Source organism: Vanacampus margaritifer, chromosome 3, assembly GCF_051991255.1.
Source record: "Vanacampus margaritifer isolate UIUO_Vmar chromosome 3, RoL_Vmar_1.0, whole genome shotgun sequence".
Taxonomy (NCBI): Eukaryota; Metazoa; Chordata; class Actinopteri; order Syngnathiformes; family Syngnathidae; genus Vanacampus; species Vanacampus margaritifer.
The window spans coordinates 8,884,481-8,898,474 of NC_135434.1; the positions used below are offsets into that span (position 1 = coordinate 8,884,481).

Sequence of the window (13,994 nt, forward strand, 5' to 3'; positions counted from 1 at the left end):
GAACTAAAACGCAGATTACGATAGTGCAAACAAATCTTGTCTTTACCACTTCATACATATCCCTTTATGTTTCATGAAACATGTAAACAAAGACTGCACTTCTTCATCAACTCATCATGTAGATCGACAAATAAATAAAGCATACATGTATAAAATGAAAGGTTACCAATCTCAAACCAATAACATCACAGATTATAGGCCTATCTGTTTATGATTAACACTACAAAGATCGGTATTTCACTGTTGGTCATGGTGGGGGACTAAAAAGTTTAATTAGTGGAAATGATGAAAATGAGTTTGGCACCCATTTTGTATTGTAAACAAAATGAAGTTAAAAGGAGTCAACAAGCACAAGTGACACTTGAGACACAATTATCCCAAAGATCCCACCGAGACTCTGCGGCAAGGCCTCATCACATGTGATTACTTGCACTTCACTTCACAAAAAAACAAAACAAAAAAAACATGGCGTTTGTTCCACCCCCCTCCCTTGCCAACTACAGGGGTCAGGATGTTACCTTTAAAAGGTACCGGGGAGGCTTGTCGTCTCTACTCGGCAATGGGGGCGTGATGATGCTCCTGAACGGCACCGTTTCCCTGTCGGTCGATTTTGACTCTGCGGGTGACTTCTTGGTGTTCATCTTCCACATCCTGTTCGCCACCAGCGCGGTCCTGGTGGCCGGCTCGGTGGCCTTTGGCATCGCTTCCAGCCGCTCGCTACGCGTCCAGAACCGCTTCATCTTCATGTTCAATACCAGCGTGAGCGACACGCTGACCGGCTTCTCAGTCTACTACTTGGGCCTGTTTGATGTCCAGGAGGGTTACCCGTCCCGGAACGGAACCTTCTACATCCTGCCCTCCTTCCTCGGCGTCAACGTGCTGACCTTCCTGTTCGCCCAGTTTGACCGCTACCTGGCCGTGTGCTACCCGTTCTTCTACGACCGCTACATCAGCCGCTCGCTGGTGATCGGCGTCTGCGCCTTCTGCTGGATCTACACCTACTCCATCCTTACCGTGCAGAACATGGTGCCCATCTCCAAGGCGGCCCAGATCAACGCCTTCGGGGTCATGACCCTGCAGATCATCGTGTTGGTCAAGGTCAGATTCGGCAAAAATACAAACACAAAAGTACAGATACTTGTGTAAAAAGCAAACTGGTAAAAGTAGTGATTTGACTCAGTAGCATGCTTAAGTAAAAGGAAAAAGAGGGTATAGAACAGTTATTTTTATTTTGTTTGATTTTTATTTTTCAAATTTAGTTAATTTGGAGCTTGTTTGTTAGTTTATTTTTTTTAATTTTAATAAAATTTAAAAAAAATTGTTTTTTTTTAAGTAGTCTACTGTTGGTATCGGTATCAGTATCGTCGACTATTCAGAGTTGAGTAGCCTACTCATAGGTAGGCCACTGGTATCATCTGGAGAGGAAAAAAAACATCCCAATTTATATTTTTTTCAATACACGAAATAGCTATTTGTCAAGTGCAGGATTTCAAAAAGGTCACAATAAATTTAGTGGAATAAAGTCAAGTAAATTGCACTTCTTAAATGATTGTTCAACCTCTTTTTCAGTATGGCTCTACAATAGGCTAATACGCGAATAAGTACATACATTTAAAATCAATGCCAAAAGCTGACGTATAAATTAATTGACAAGGACATTTTAAAAATAATTATAGTTTAGTTAGTTTAAAAATTAGGAAATCGTTTCTTAAAGGGCACTCTAGTTTTTATGTTATATCGTCAGTGTTTTTACATTTTAGTTTTAGTTATTCTTTTTCGAATAACCTTGCTTATTACACACACACACACAGCAGAACAATGTGCCACTTGCGATCACAAATATCCAATGAAAAAAATTGTATTCAAATTTTTCATTGTACTACCTGTGAAAATGTTTGATCACTTCTACTCTTAGACATCAGTTTCATTTTCTGTTATTTTTTCATGATGGCGTGATATTGATGATGACACCGACTTTTAGCAAAACAACGTGTTTCCATAGCTTTCTTAATGAATAATGTTGTGAAGTGACTACACACAAAAGCTAAAATACAAGACCAGTGCAAAAGTATTTGTACTTGGTTACATGCCGTCACTGGTCAAGGTGCTGATGACCGTCAAGCTGTACGTGATCGCCCGGAACCACCTGGCCCGAGAGCCGCCCAGTGCCGAGCGGGACAACAAGAGGGAGTCGCTGCGCATCATCGTTTTCGTTGTCATCTGCTTCCTGGCCCTGTGGTGTCCCTCTTTCGTCAACATTATCGTCAGGCAGCTCACCCGAACTGGGCTCCGGTTCCGCAACGAGGCCACCAACCTCTTCGCCATCATGGCGCGCCTCAACGCGCTGGTCACTCCGGCTCTGTACATTTGGGGGAGTCCGTCCCTGAGAAGGGCAGTGTGGAGGCTCGTGTGGAGGCGGGTGTGCCCCAGACGGAGGGCCAGGTAACGCACGAATATATACTGACAGTTTTATTCCACAATGACTGCCATGTTTTTCTTTTTGTTGCAGAATCGATTTGACTTCAAAGGTGTGACGATAAAAAAAAAAAAAAAAAAGCCGCATGACACACGAGGATGCTGCTATTGTTTTAATTAGAATATTGTAAATATTTGCGGAATGAACGAGCAGGGGCTAGCGTGACCCCCGCATACTCGCGGTGTGGCACCCGCGCATTCATTTATTTGCGTTTTTTTCCTCTCCAAATATGTTTAGGCCTATTGGTGATTAGCATTTTGTCAAGATTTTTTTGGGAGATTAAAAAACAAATTTTTTTTGCAATGCATTTAGAAAATGGACATCAATTATATGCCGATGTTTGCTATTTGTGTCCCTATCCCCGCGTGAATAGGACGTGTGTATTTTTTATTGGGGCTGGTCTAAATCTAAAAAAGCACAACAAGCAAGATGACTTGTTGGAGACATGTTGGAGAACTTGTACTTTTTAGAAAGAAAAATATTGTGTATACAAATCCAAGTATTTAGGACAGCTCCCTTTCAGTGGCGATGGAATTTTTTTAAAGAGTTGTTTTTTTTCTCCATACAGTTGTTTCATTTTTTTTTAAATGAATCATTAAGAGCACACACTGTCCATCACAATAATGACTTTGTGATGAAAATGGACAATTTCACTTCATGTACACTACAGTAGGCTATCTATTAATAATAACTAGGCTAGTTTTGATGCAATTGTTTTAAGGCTCAGATGGCAAAATAAATAAACAAACATTCACAACCTAGAATCTTCAGTTGACCTAACATGCATGTTTTTGGCCTTTTGGAAGATCTGACTGCAGAGGCAGACGTACTAACTACTATTAGAACATACAGCCATAATTCCATATAACGGTACTTTAATACATGCATAAAGTAATATTATACAAAAAAAATTCTTAACTGCTTATTCCTCACAATGGTTGCGGGGGTCCAATTGAAATGAATTTCATAAATCCCATTAAACTTGCTAACACCTCCAAAAAAACCACCCACATTTTTACATGATTTAATAAAGAAAACTGGCACTGCATTGTATAAAAAATATACTTAAAAAAATGAAAAGAAATAAAAAAAAATTGCAAAGTGGCTATTGTAATAGTTGTGTTTTGAATGTGTGCCTTAAAAGGGCATGGCCTTGTGAGTGAAATCAGGAGCTGCGTGTCTGGGCGTGACTTGTGGCCGACAGCAGCTCCAAGTGGGTGTTCTCATTCTCATCTTTGGATTTAACAGTTTGTCCTGTCCAGTATATGTCTGAAAGTTCACGTGCATGTGGTTCTCCTTGCCCACGTGCGAGGGCATGACAGTTTCTAAATCACTCCTTTTTTTTCTCATTTCACTCGCGCCGACGTATCTGAAGCTCAAATTTTTGTTCCAATCGACCAAGCGACAGCTCGTTGCTTGAAAAACTCTTAAGTTGGGGCACTCGTAAATCAAGGTGTCATTGTAAATACAAATCAAAACTTTCAATGAACAAAGACAGAAAACTAGTCAGTGAACGGCTGTGTATATTGAACTCAATTGAATACAAACAAAAGAAATGGAGAAAGAGAGCAAAAACATTTATTTGAGGAGCTGGTGGAGTAACGACAAAAATAGTTTCGTTAATAAATAGTTAGCTTAATTTCTAACCAGTTTTAGTGTCAGAATGTCAGTGCTCGATAATGATGTTCCATAACACTATGGACATTTCACTGAATTTCTGACAAATGCTGTGGCAGACAGTGTTGTCAGCTGCAGGTTACAATTTTCCAGTCAGTCCACTTGCCCCAGTTTGACTTGACCAGCAGGTCCCGGGAGCGAACCTTCAGATTCCACTTGCTTATTCTTGTGGGGAGATTGAGGGGGCAGGGTGACGAGCAAGGCGGGACGTTCATTTCCTTAAAGAGGCAAATGCAACGACAGAGGTTAGAAAAACATTACCCGAGGAAGAAAAAAAAAAAAATCCAGCTTTGTGTGAGAAGATGTTGCACGCATCTCACCTGTCCGCCACTTGTGCGCTTATATTTCACTTCATGTTCAAGAGGGAAGAAGCTGCCAGGGGCGGACCAGGTGCAGGGAGGATCGATGATCAGGTTGACTTTGCCATTCTTTTTTTGACATTTGACGATTTGAGGATGGTCTGGTTGTACTGGGCACAATAAAAAAAAAAAGAATACATCGTCCATCTGTCCGTCCAACCAACCAACCAACCATCCATCCATCCATCCATCTATCTATCTATCTATCTGACATTCAGAATCAAAGCAGAGAACAGAAAAGTAGCTTACAAAATTATGATTAAGATAGCTAGCTACACAGTAAAATTCTGTAGAGTAAATTTGACTCTATTTAAAGTGGGACCAAATATAATACATTTTAGAGTAATATTTACACTTGCAAAATAAAGAATTGGAAACAAATACAAGACGCACAAAGGTTGAGGAGCAAACTTACCACCTTCAGCTGGGGAGACAGCTGATTTACTCCCTGAACCACGCAGCTCCTGCTGTGTGTTAGTATATTGCTTATGTCAACTGGAATCTTCGTAACTCCAAGAGTCCAAAAACTATGGTTTGGGTCTTCTCTTGGATGTAAGTAAACAGTAGGAGGGGCATAGCTCAGGTAGTAGTGTGGCAGTCCTCCAAGCTGAAGGTCGTGAGTTCTTTCCTCAACCCTTGAGTGGCTTTTATTTATTTCCAATTCTTTATTTTACTCTCTATAGCAATCTAAGACTGAGTCTATTTGGCCCTACTCTAAATAGAGTCAAATTTACTTTAAATAGTTAAAATTACTCTACAGAGTTTACTGTGTAGCTATTTAACTGTCTATTGATTCTAATACAATGGCGGTGATAAAAGCGACCCAACTGACGAGTTATTTTGCGATACGAGCTGTCAGTGGTCCTTTTTTGTTTTTCCTTTTACTTTTACAATATGAAGGGGTTCAGAAAAAATAAATGATGAATACTAATAATGACTTATATTGTTGATAATATTTCTCTCCTGTTAAAGAAATATGCTCTGTATCATGATATGAAAAACATTTTCCTCAGCAATTGTGTCCCTTCACCAGCTACAATGACTCACTGATATCTCGAAGATAAAATCGCTTGGTCTTCTTGAGGAGGGTGTAATTTGTGATGGCTTGGGCTGTGAGTTCCAGCATGTCACGCTCCTCGGAGAAAGGTGAGACCTTGTGAGTCAGCTCAAAGTGGAGTCTCCCATCTCCCATCTCCCAACTACACGACTTGTTTCCTTCGAGGCTGTGGAGACAATGCAAGTTATCAAGATGATGCTTCCACTGTGTGTGCGCCCCAATTTCTGAAAAAAAAAAAATCGATATTTCAAACAGCCAAGCCTGTGCATTATGCCTTTGATATTGTGCTAGTTGTTTTGTTGATAGATTCAAATGACTAAGCAGACAACTAAAGAGTTTGATCTAGAGCCAGCATTTTCTTTCAACCCTTGTTTAATTGTCTGGTTGAAAATACATTAATGTGCAGGCGGTACATTTGCCGGACACAAATCTCAGTGCTTCTGAAATGCCCTAAGATGCCTCAAGAGGGCACTAAAGCCCTGCATAAGGGCAAGCTTTGTATGTTGGGGAGTAGTGGGTTGTTAGTGGAAATTACAGAGAGTCTCCTCCTGGATGCCCCCCTGTGCCACCATCCTACCTCTCACAATTGAGTCTTGCTACTATGACAGACATCTGGTTTGGAGGAGCAGATTACGATTGTAAGCAGTGAAATGTATGTAGTATGCTGTTTTGGTCATCTCGTATTTCTTTTCATAATGTGTGTGTCTCTGATATAAGCATCAATAATGTGTGTACCCCACTTTAATGAAGAGTCAAAATTATGTATGTTTGTTTACCAATGATGGCCCAGTCCAAGGCGTACAAGTTTGTACTTGGGGTCTTTCCATTCACAGCTAATAGTGCAGTTGTAAGACTTGGCACGACAGGTGAGGAAAGAATCTGTAAGACACAGTTAAAAAAATAAACAAAAATAAATAAAACCAATTATAGAACATCAGTGAATTTTTGGGCCACATTAAACTAGTGTCATCTCACCGAAATCTCTCTCGTCCTCGTCCTGCAGCAGGAGATAAGTGGACACGCTCTCCACTCCGTTCGAGCATGTGTAGTTTCCCACCGAGGGCATGCCTACCCCATCAATCACTAGATTAGAACCAGCCTTCTGGACTACGTTCTCATCATTAAACGTCCATGTGGCATCTTCCTTGGATGTTACACCGCAGGGCAATGTGAAAGTGTTCTTTTTCTTTGCCGCCACAACTGCATGGAAGAAAATGAAGTTGAAGAAGATGATGACCATCTCACCATATGGCAACGGTGGTAAAAGTATTCACACTGTACAGAATCAGGTACTAGGGCATTTTAACAACCCTCGTAAGGAAAGTGTCCAATTTGGGGCTTTTTATTAATATTGATATCAAATATAAAGCATATGAAAAAAATCACTGAGTGAGCTGAAATTGCACCCAATCGTCCAAAACATGTTGGAGTTCAAAATTGCACTGTACAAAATGTAAAAAATATTATTGTCATTATTATATGTGGGAAACATTTTTTATAGTACACGAGTAAAAATGTCCAAATTTTGGCCCATTGACTCCCATTATAAATCATATTTTTTCTTATGTGTCGTAAAAATAAAAAAATAAAGTTATGAGTTTAATTTTTTTTTGTCTGTTTGGGTTTGTCCCCATTTCCCCAGCTGTTTTTAGTGGAAAACTGCACAGAAATGTTTATCCAAAATTTTTTTAATATATTTTTAATTTTTTTTTTACACCAACTCATTTCACTTTGTGGTGTTCCTTTGTAAAGAAGGAAAATAAATACTCAATCAAGTACAGATCCCTGAAAAATCTACAGTAACGTAATCATTGTACTTGGTTACTTCCCACCACTGCAATACGGAGACAAAGAAAGGATAATAATGCATAAAACGTAAAAACATACATCTTTTTGGGAAGGAGTCGAGTCCATTTGCTCCCATAAGACTGATGAGCAGGAGGCAGAATACCCACATTGATCTCTGAAAGATCAGAAGAGAAATATTAGCAATTCAAAATAATGAAACAAAGCTTTTTTTTTCTTAAAAAAAAAAGGGCTGTCCATTTACTACCTGGATTATCATTGACTACACAATCCAAAATATGTAGTAATTTTAAACAAGCATGTAATGTTCTTCACTTACCATTCTGGTGAAACAATACTGAAAAATAAATGAAGAGCTAAAGTCCAGTTGTTGCTGATGATCATATGCACCGAGTGGTCGCAAAGACTCATTATTATACACTTGCACAAGAGCAAGCATCAACAACGTGGGAGTGAGAGAGACCGAGAAACCTAGTAAACAAAAACACTGACGTGACAGGAAACTGCTTGAATTTTGAATATGACGAAGGAAAAAGTAGCCGCGTGGTTTCAAATCAGATAAGAAATTGCACAATAGTAAAGAGCTAATGTGAGTACTCAGTGGGGAAGGGGGTTGCCGTTAAGTGATCTACAGCTTCTGATATAAAAAATAAAATAGAGTGAGCTTTCAGATGGCTTTGGATCAGGAGGAATGATCCATAAAAATACATGGAGTGGTAGTGTAGTACATATATGTAGTATTACAGTATCACTGGCTGAATACTTGTACCTCCAAGATCATCACTCTTCAGGGGACCAAAAAAAACGATTTCAGTCATTATTGTCAAAGAGAGAAAGCCATTTTATGCACTCTATATCAGTCAGTTATTAAAAACAAAAAAACAACAACCATCACACACACACACACACATGTGGACTGAGCAATTAGTTTAAGATTTAAGATTTATGGAGAAAAAAAGGAGGAGGTTTCGGCCTGACACCAGTGATATGTGATTTACGTACATCTCCGAGAAAAGATAACGGAGGGATATCTCAGACAGGACTTTCCATGCTTATTCATTGCGTGGTCAATTGCAATTTTTTGGGCAATCTTAAGACTTGCTCACGCGCGGAACAACTTCTTGGCCTGCGTGTAAAATAAGTGGTTTCATGTTGTAAACAACAACTCATGTTTCCTGCAGGGCTGCGCTTGTGTCATCTGTTATCATTGTCAATCACCAACTATGTTGGCATCAGGTTTGGGAGGGTTACTTTACTAATTTGAATGCAGTTACCTGTTTAAAAATATGGCTAATGTAATCAAAGTACCATAATGTTAAAATGTAATTTGATTCATTTTTGGAATACTCCAATGCTAAATATGCTAATAAAGATAAAGCACTGTTAATTAAATATTAGTACAATTGACAAGTCAAAATGGCAGCCACAAATGCATCTGTTCTTAAGAGTCCCCGCCAAAACCACATCAATGTTTTGTTGGTCTCGTTATCATGATTTTCTAATGTTAACGCAGTAATTTTTTAAAATAATGGTAATTTATTTTGAGATCTGAGACTATTTACAATAAAAATCCGACTTGTTTGTTAAGCTTTAAGACTTAAGATTGATTTAAGCCAAAATGCCAATGAAGGCTTTTTTTTAAGACTTATGGATTAAATGGCTTTGAAAACTATTTAAGGATCCGCAGGAATCCGTTTATTCAAAACGAATACTTCATTCCCTCCATATCGCTCTGAAACTGGCTGCTTTTGGGAAGCCCAACACATGCTAAATGTCAGGAATGATCAGCCAGTTTGCTCACAATGTTGCATTTTTTGTATACCGATTATGTAGAACGTATTCCGTTAAAGCCCAAACCTGGTTGACATGAACATAAACCTCCGGTATCAGTGTTTTTAATGCTGTGGTGAGGTAATGTTTGAGACACAGCATTTTGATTCCTATTTGAATCTATGTGTTGTTTAGTTTGATATTTTCCATCCAGACATTTTCTATCCTAACTCATTTTTGGGAGGGAAAAGATTGTTGTTGCTACTTATTCAGTAATAGATATTATAATGTGTGACATTAGTGTCCTTTAAACATGTAGGTTTCGGTTTAGTTGACATCTTCCTTTCTGTGGTTTTATGCTCTTCAATTTAAGATTGTGAAGGTCAAAATGTTTTTTTTTTTCATCTGCGCTACTCAACTTCCACTTTGTATCTGATTAAATGATGAGTGTCAAGAAACGGATTTTCTCATTTGTCACTGTGACAGCCCCACCACCTTCTAAAACAGCCCCCGCTCTGTTTGATAATACATGTCAAATAATCATATCACCCAAATTGTGTTTAAATGTCATCTTTATTACGTGATTAATTCCACTAAAACATTTGGAGTGTGTTGGCATCACAAAGCATGAGGTTGCAGCATTAAGAAAGAACTACTAAATTAAATACTTTTACTGCAGAATGACAGAGACGGGTGTAGTCGAGGGCAGGGAGGCTCACTTTTACTCATTTGATCTCAAATCAACTTGCCGTGGAGTTGGCATGGTCACCTAGAAAATGAGGCGAGTTTAGACCTTGTGTTTGTTGGGGTATGTTAGTTGGCCTCGTTCTTTGAAGCCTCGTCGAAGTTCTCGACAAGATCTGAAATATGAAAGAGTGGTTAGGAGGGTCTATGATGATTGTTATACACTTCTCAGGCTACTTAGGGCTATTTCAGGATGAACCTAAAATAAACTATACAACAGGTGGACTTCATTTGACTTTCTCTAAACTTTTGAATGTCCAGCTGTTTTATTTTAGTAATTGTAATTTTTCTGTACTTTTTGCACAATTATCTGCTCTGTAGTAGAGCTGGAATTTCCTCAATTCGATTTTGATTCACAAGAGTTCAGTTCGAATGTTAAGAAATGTTTGTAGACAATGAGGATGTTGAAAATTTTGAGGGCTTTGTAGCGGAATGGACGACGAATAATTACCCCGATCCCCGAGGTTATTCCAACTGTGCTCCATCCAGTGTTGAAGGTAAATATATTCCCGCAGATGCGACATTTTTTGTTTGTTTTTTTTATCCCTGGAGAACCCAAGAACCCCTTTTCCTCTTTGGAAAATTATGAATTATACATTAAATGACTGCTATAAGTTCACTGAACACCAAAATATATGTTTTTTCAATTTTAACCCTTGTTTTTTTTAACTAGCTCAGAGTTGCTAATTTATCAAAATATATATATAAAACATACTCCTAGGCATTCTGCAACATGATATGAAATAGATTAACAAAAAAAAAAACACAATTTTACTATCTGATGGTTTGCTGAGAAGATGGTTTTGTTTGGATTGATTTCCAGCTCAACAAAACAGCATGTTGCCAGCCATCTTGTCACCACCACTCTGGCTCATGTAAGTGCAATATTCATTCACTAGATGGCCCCATGCAGGGGTCAGAAGTGGCACTGGACTTTTGAAGTTAAATTTGTAAAATAAAATAAAATAAAGGTCTTTGTTATTTGAGTAGCAGAATTTATAGGGGCCAAATTTGACCCCGTGGGTTCTCCAGGGTTAAATATATATTGAAGGTTCATAATAATAAACTTATGTTTGTGTGAACGCCATAGGTGCAAACTCTAAAATGTTTTTGGAACTATGTTTCTATCTGCTTCAGGAGCTGATATATCAATTATTTTTAATATTGTTGAATTTCCAGGAAATGTTCAGGTTTTAGAGGCATGTTTTGCCAAGCACATTAAGGCCTTAATAGGTTAAATAAACAGGAAATATGGTGGTCAATTCATGGATCAAAATCCTGTTGTGAAAGTTGCTATTCAGCTCCTTTTTAGAGAACAGCAAGTGGTGCAAAATGTAATGCTGAACAATTGGAAATGTGCATCCAAAAGTTTAAAAAAGGTCAAATAAGTTCACCTGTAAATCTTGTAACACACATCATAGGTTTATCCTGAAATTGTACCCAAACGTTGATGATCCCTAACTCTGTGAGTAGTGGATGTATAAATCACATGACGCCATTGCATTGCTTACCGGGAACTTCATCATCCTCTTCTTCTTCGACAGCGACCATGGGTGTTTTGCTCTCCCCGGCTAGGAAAAACACAAACATTGGTGATTGTGGACTCTGCCAGGCAGAAGGATGAGTGGAAAGTGTCTCTCATACTTGGTTTGGGCAGTGTCTCCGCTAATCTCCTGAGGCTGGTGAGACTGTCCGCTCCCAGCTGGTTTAGGATTCCCGGGAGCATCTCTGTGAGCTGTTTGTTTTCGGCGTGGCCCGTGATGGTGAAGGTGTTGGCTGCCAGGGATGCCTGCACCTTTGGGTTGTTGAAGTGGATGACTGTGCCTTGGTTTGTGAACATATTCACCTTAGGAGACAATGGGGAAAAATTGTGAGTTTTAATAGTGGCAAACCGTTTTTCTTCTCGCCAAGAAACTAACATCTTTAAAGACGGGACTGAATCATATTCAAGTTTTGAAAGGGACTACACCATTGTATTTTAAGCCCTTCCACAATTAACTATAGGCATTTAATGATGAAATCTTACCTTTGACATAATCGCGATGTAATTTCTTATAAAATAGGAGTTATTTTGGTGGCTATTTTTCTTACCCAGAAGTCAAATGCTCGGTTCAGTAAAACCCCGCCTCTCCCACTGTGGCTTCCGCGCCCCTCTCATGACGTTGTTCGAGCCGGCTGCTTCGCGCAACGCCCCCACGAAACATACAGATAGGTTTGAAGCCGATTTTTTAAAATGGACTCTAAATTTCAGCCTGCTAGATCTCTGCGTTTGGTTACGCAAGCCATCAATTCTTGTATAAACATTTGAAACAAAACAGGTCCTTTCCGCAAGAAATTGTGGAAGAGAGGAACAGAGAGGTTAGTGGAAAGAAGGATGAGGTAAAAAAAAAGAAAGCACCACAGCGGGTCACGAACCCGCGCCCTATTACTTTTGGGTCGAGCGTACTATCCACTATACACCATCCATTCACTTGAATTTATCAGCGCAAAGTGTAGTTTACAACTGTGTCAGGCAATTGATTTTAAGACAGCCAATTGTCATTTCATTGCAATTTGGCATTGCAAATGTGAAGAATAATTGATTGCTTTGAATTCATTTGGACAGAATGTTTATTGATAAAAACTACTTTTGTCATCATCCCATGGAGGGAGGTCTCAGAGAAAGTGGACGTGCGTTTAGTCCGCAGAGGCAGTGCGAGGCCGCACGCAATGACGCCAAACCGTGCCAACAGCTCGTTTTCTCAGGTTGGGAGGGGCTGGTGCTTGGAGAGCAGAATAACCTAGAATTTCTCATACAGGGGCAAATTGAGGAAAACACAACTTTGGTCATGTTTTTGGTGAGGACTTAGCATTTTAACATGACTAAAAGCTCCAAAAAGTTGATTTTTCATGTTGCAGTCCCTTTAAAACTTGAGTAACCCTGTATATAAAAGTGGTGCAAAATGTTTTAGTACTTCCTAGTGGAGCTGTATACAGCCCTTGCATTGTATTTCATGAGGCAAGTGTTTCCAAGTCTGACTCAGTCATTTGTACCTCCTCAATGCCGGAGATATTGTTGACTCCCAGCTTCTTAAGGGAGAACTGCAGCTTCTTGTCATCTGCCGTCGCAGTTCTGTGCAACACCTTCTTCTTTCTGCGAGCTGTTCCCTGCAAATCCGAAAGCATGTCAGCTAACAGAAGTGGTTTACAGGAATTAAAACGGTCGGCCAACTGACCTTGCCACCTATGCGGACCTGCGCCTGCAGTTTGGCAAGCTTCTCCTGGTTCATTATGGACTCCTTCATCTGAGATCAGAAAAAAAATGTTTGAATTTGAAAGGCTTAAGGAACCACAATGTGTCTGCACAAAAGTTAGCTCTAAGCATCAGTTTTTTGTGTGTGTTGAAAAATCACTAACAGTATAGCTTTTGAGATGACCACGAAAACAAAGCTAATTTGATTAAATGTCGTTCAAATACAGGCTCTACGTAAGAAAATTTGCAATGATAGTAAACTGTCAATCATGAAAATCTCTCAAACCCAACCTTGGAGGGTTCAACTGCCATCCGCCTTAAAAATAGCCGCAGACCAAAGTTTTGACTAAGCGCACCAATATCATGGACAACTCTCACATGCAATTAGCTCGTTCCATTAGCCTTATACCCTTGGTTGCTAGCGTTAGCCAACAATGAGTCGAGCTATGCTGAATAGAGTGCTACTCTATCAGCCTTGCTCTTAAGAAACCTCATAGATAGCCACCCAAGCTAATAGGCTCGCTAAGGCCTCTTCAAGTCGACATTTGCACACATCTGGTGGTTGTATTAGCCTTTTAAACAGCCTATCATGTCAAAAACTCTACGCATATCACATAATGAAAATTAAAAGAGGTTGGATTATTTGATAAAGACTGTAATTACGCGAACTGACCTGGGAGTGTGTAAACACGCGACTCACACAGCCGACAGACGCTCGGAGAAAGGGGCAGGAACCGGAAGTGACGCTTTCAGGAAAACTATTATTTTATTTTTTTATATGATTAAATAGTTATAATGTATGTAAAATATTCATAAATGCATGTAAATTGTTATTAAAAAACGTATTTGTAATTTTCCTTAAACAATAAAGTT

The 13,994-nt window shown here is 39.2% G+C and overlaps 3 protein-coding genes across 4 annotated transcripts; 1 reads left to right on the forward strand and 2 right to left on the reverse strand.

Moving 5' to 3' along the window:
* The first annotated feature begins 465 nt into the window (after positions 1-465).
* On the forward strand, positions 466-2,534 carry LOC144048708 (uncharacterized). The gene is made up of 3 exons (XM_077560953.1): positions 466-1,098; positions 2,105-2,442; positions 2,510-2,534. The coding sequence occupies exons 1-3, from the start codon at positions 466-468 to the stop codon at positions 2,532-2,534; spliced, it is 996 nt and encodes a 331-aa protein (XP_077417079.1).
* Positions 2,535-4,032: 1,498 nt separating this feature from the next.
* On the reverse strand, positions 4,033-9,545 carry il12b2 (interleukin 12B 2). 2 transcript variants are annotated; one of them, XM_077560900.1, is made up of 7 exons: positions 7,695-9,545; positions 7,457-7,532; positions 6,545-6,769; positions 6,346-6,448; positions 5,560-5,735; positions 4,474-4,622; positions 4,033-4,371 (listed from the first exon to the last, which is right to left on the reverse strand). In XM_077560900.1, the coding sequence occupies exons 1-7, from the start codon at positions 7,812-7,814 to the stop codon at positions 4,222-4,224; spliced, it is 999 nt and encodes a 332-aa protein (XP_077417026.1). In that variant the 5' UTR covers positions 7,815-9,545; the 3' UTR covers positions 4,033-4,221. The 2 variants fall into 2 exon arrangements, with proteins under 2 accessions (XP_077417026.1, XP_077417027.1); XM_077560901.1 differs by having other exon boundaries at positions 7,457-9,545.
* Positions 9,546-9,699: 154 nt separating this feature from the next.
* On the reverse strand, positions 9,700-13,869 carry LOC144048679 (transcription factor BTF3-like). Its single transcript, XM_077560903.1, has 6 exons — positions 13,795-13,869; positions 13,105-13,173; positions 12,923-13,036; positions 11,534-11,735; positions 11,401-11,460; positions 9,700-10,005 (listed from the first exon to the last, which is right to left on the reverse strand). Exons 2-6 carry the CDS (start codon positions 13,171-13,173, stop codon positions 9,959-9,961), a joined length of 492 nt encoding a protein of 163 aa, XP_077417029.1. The 5' UTR covers positions 13,795-13,869; the 3' UTR covers positions 9,700-9,958.
* Between the last annotated feature and the right edge of the window lie 125 nt (positions 13,870-13,994).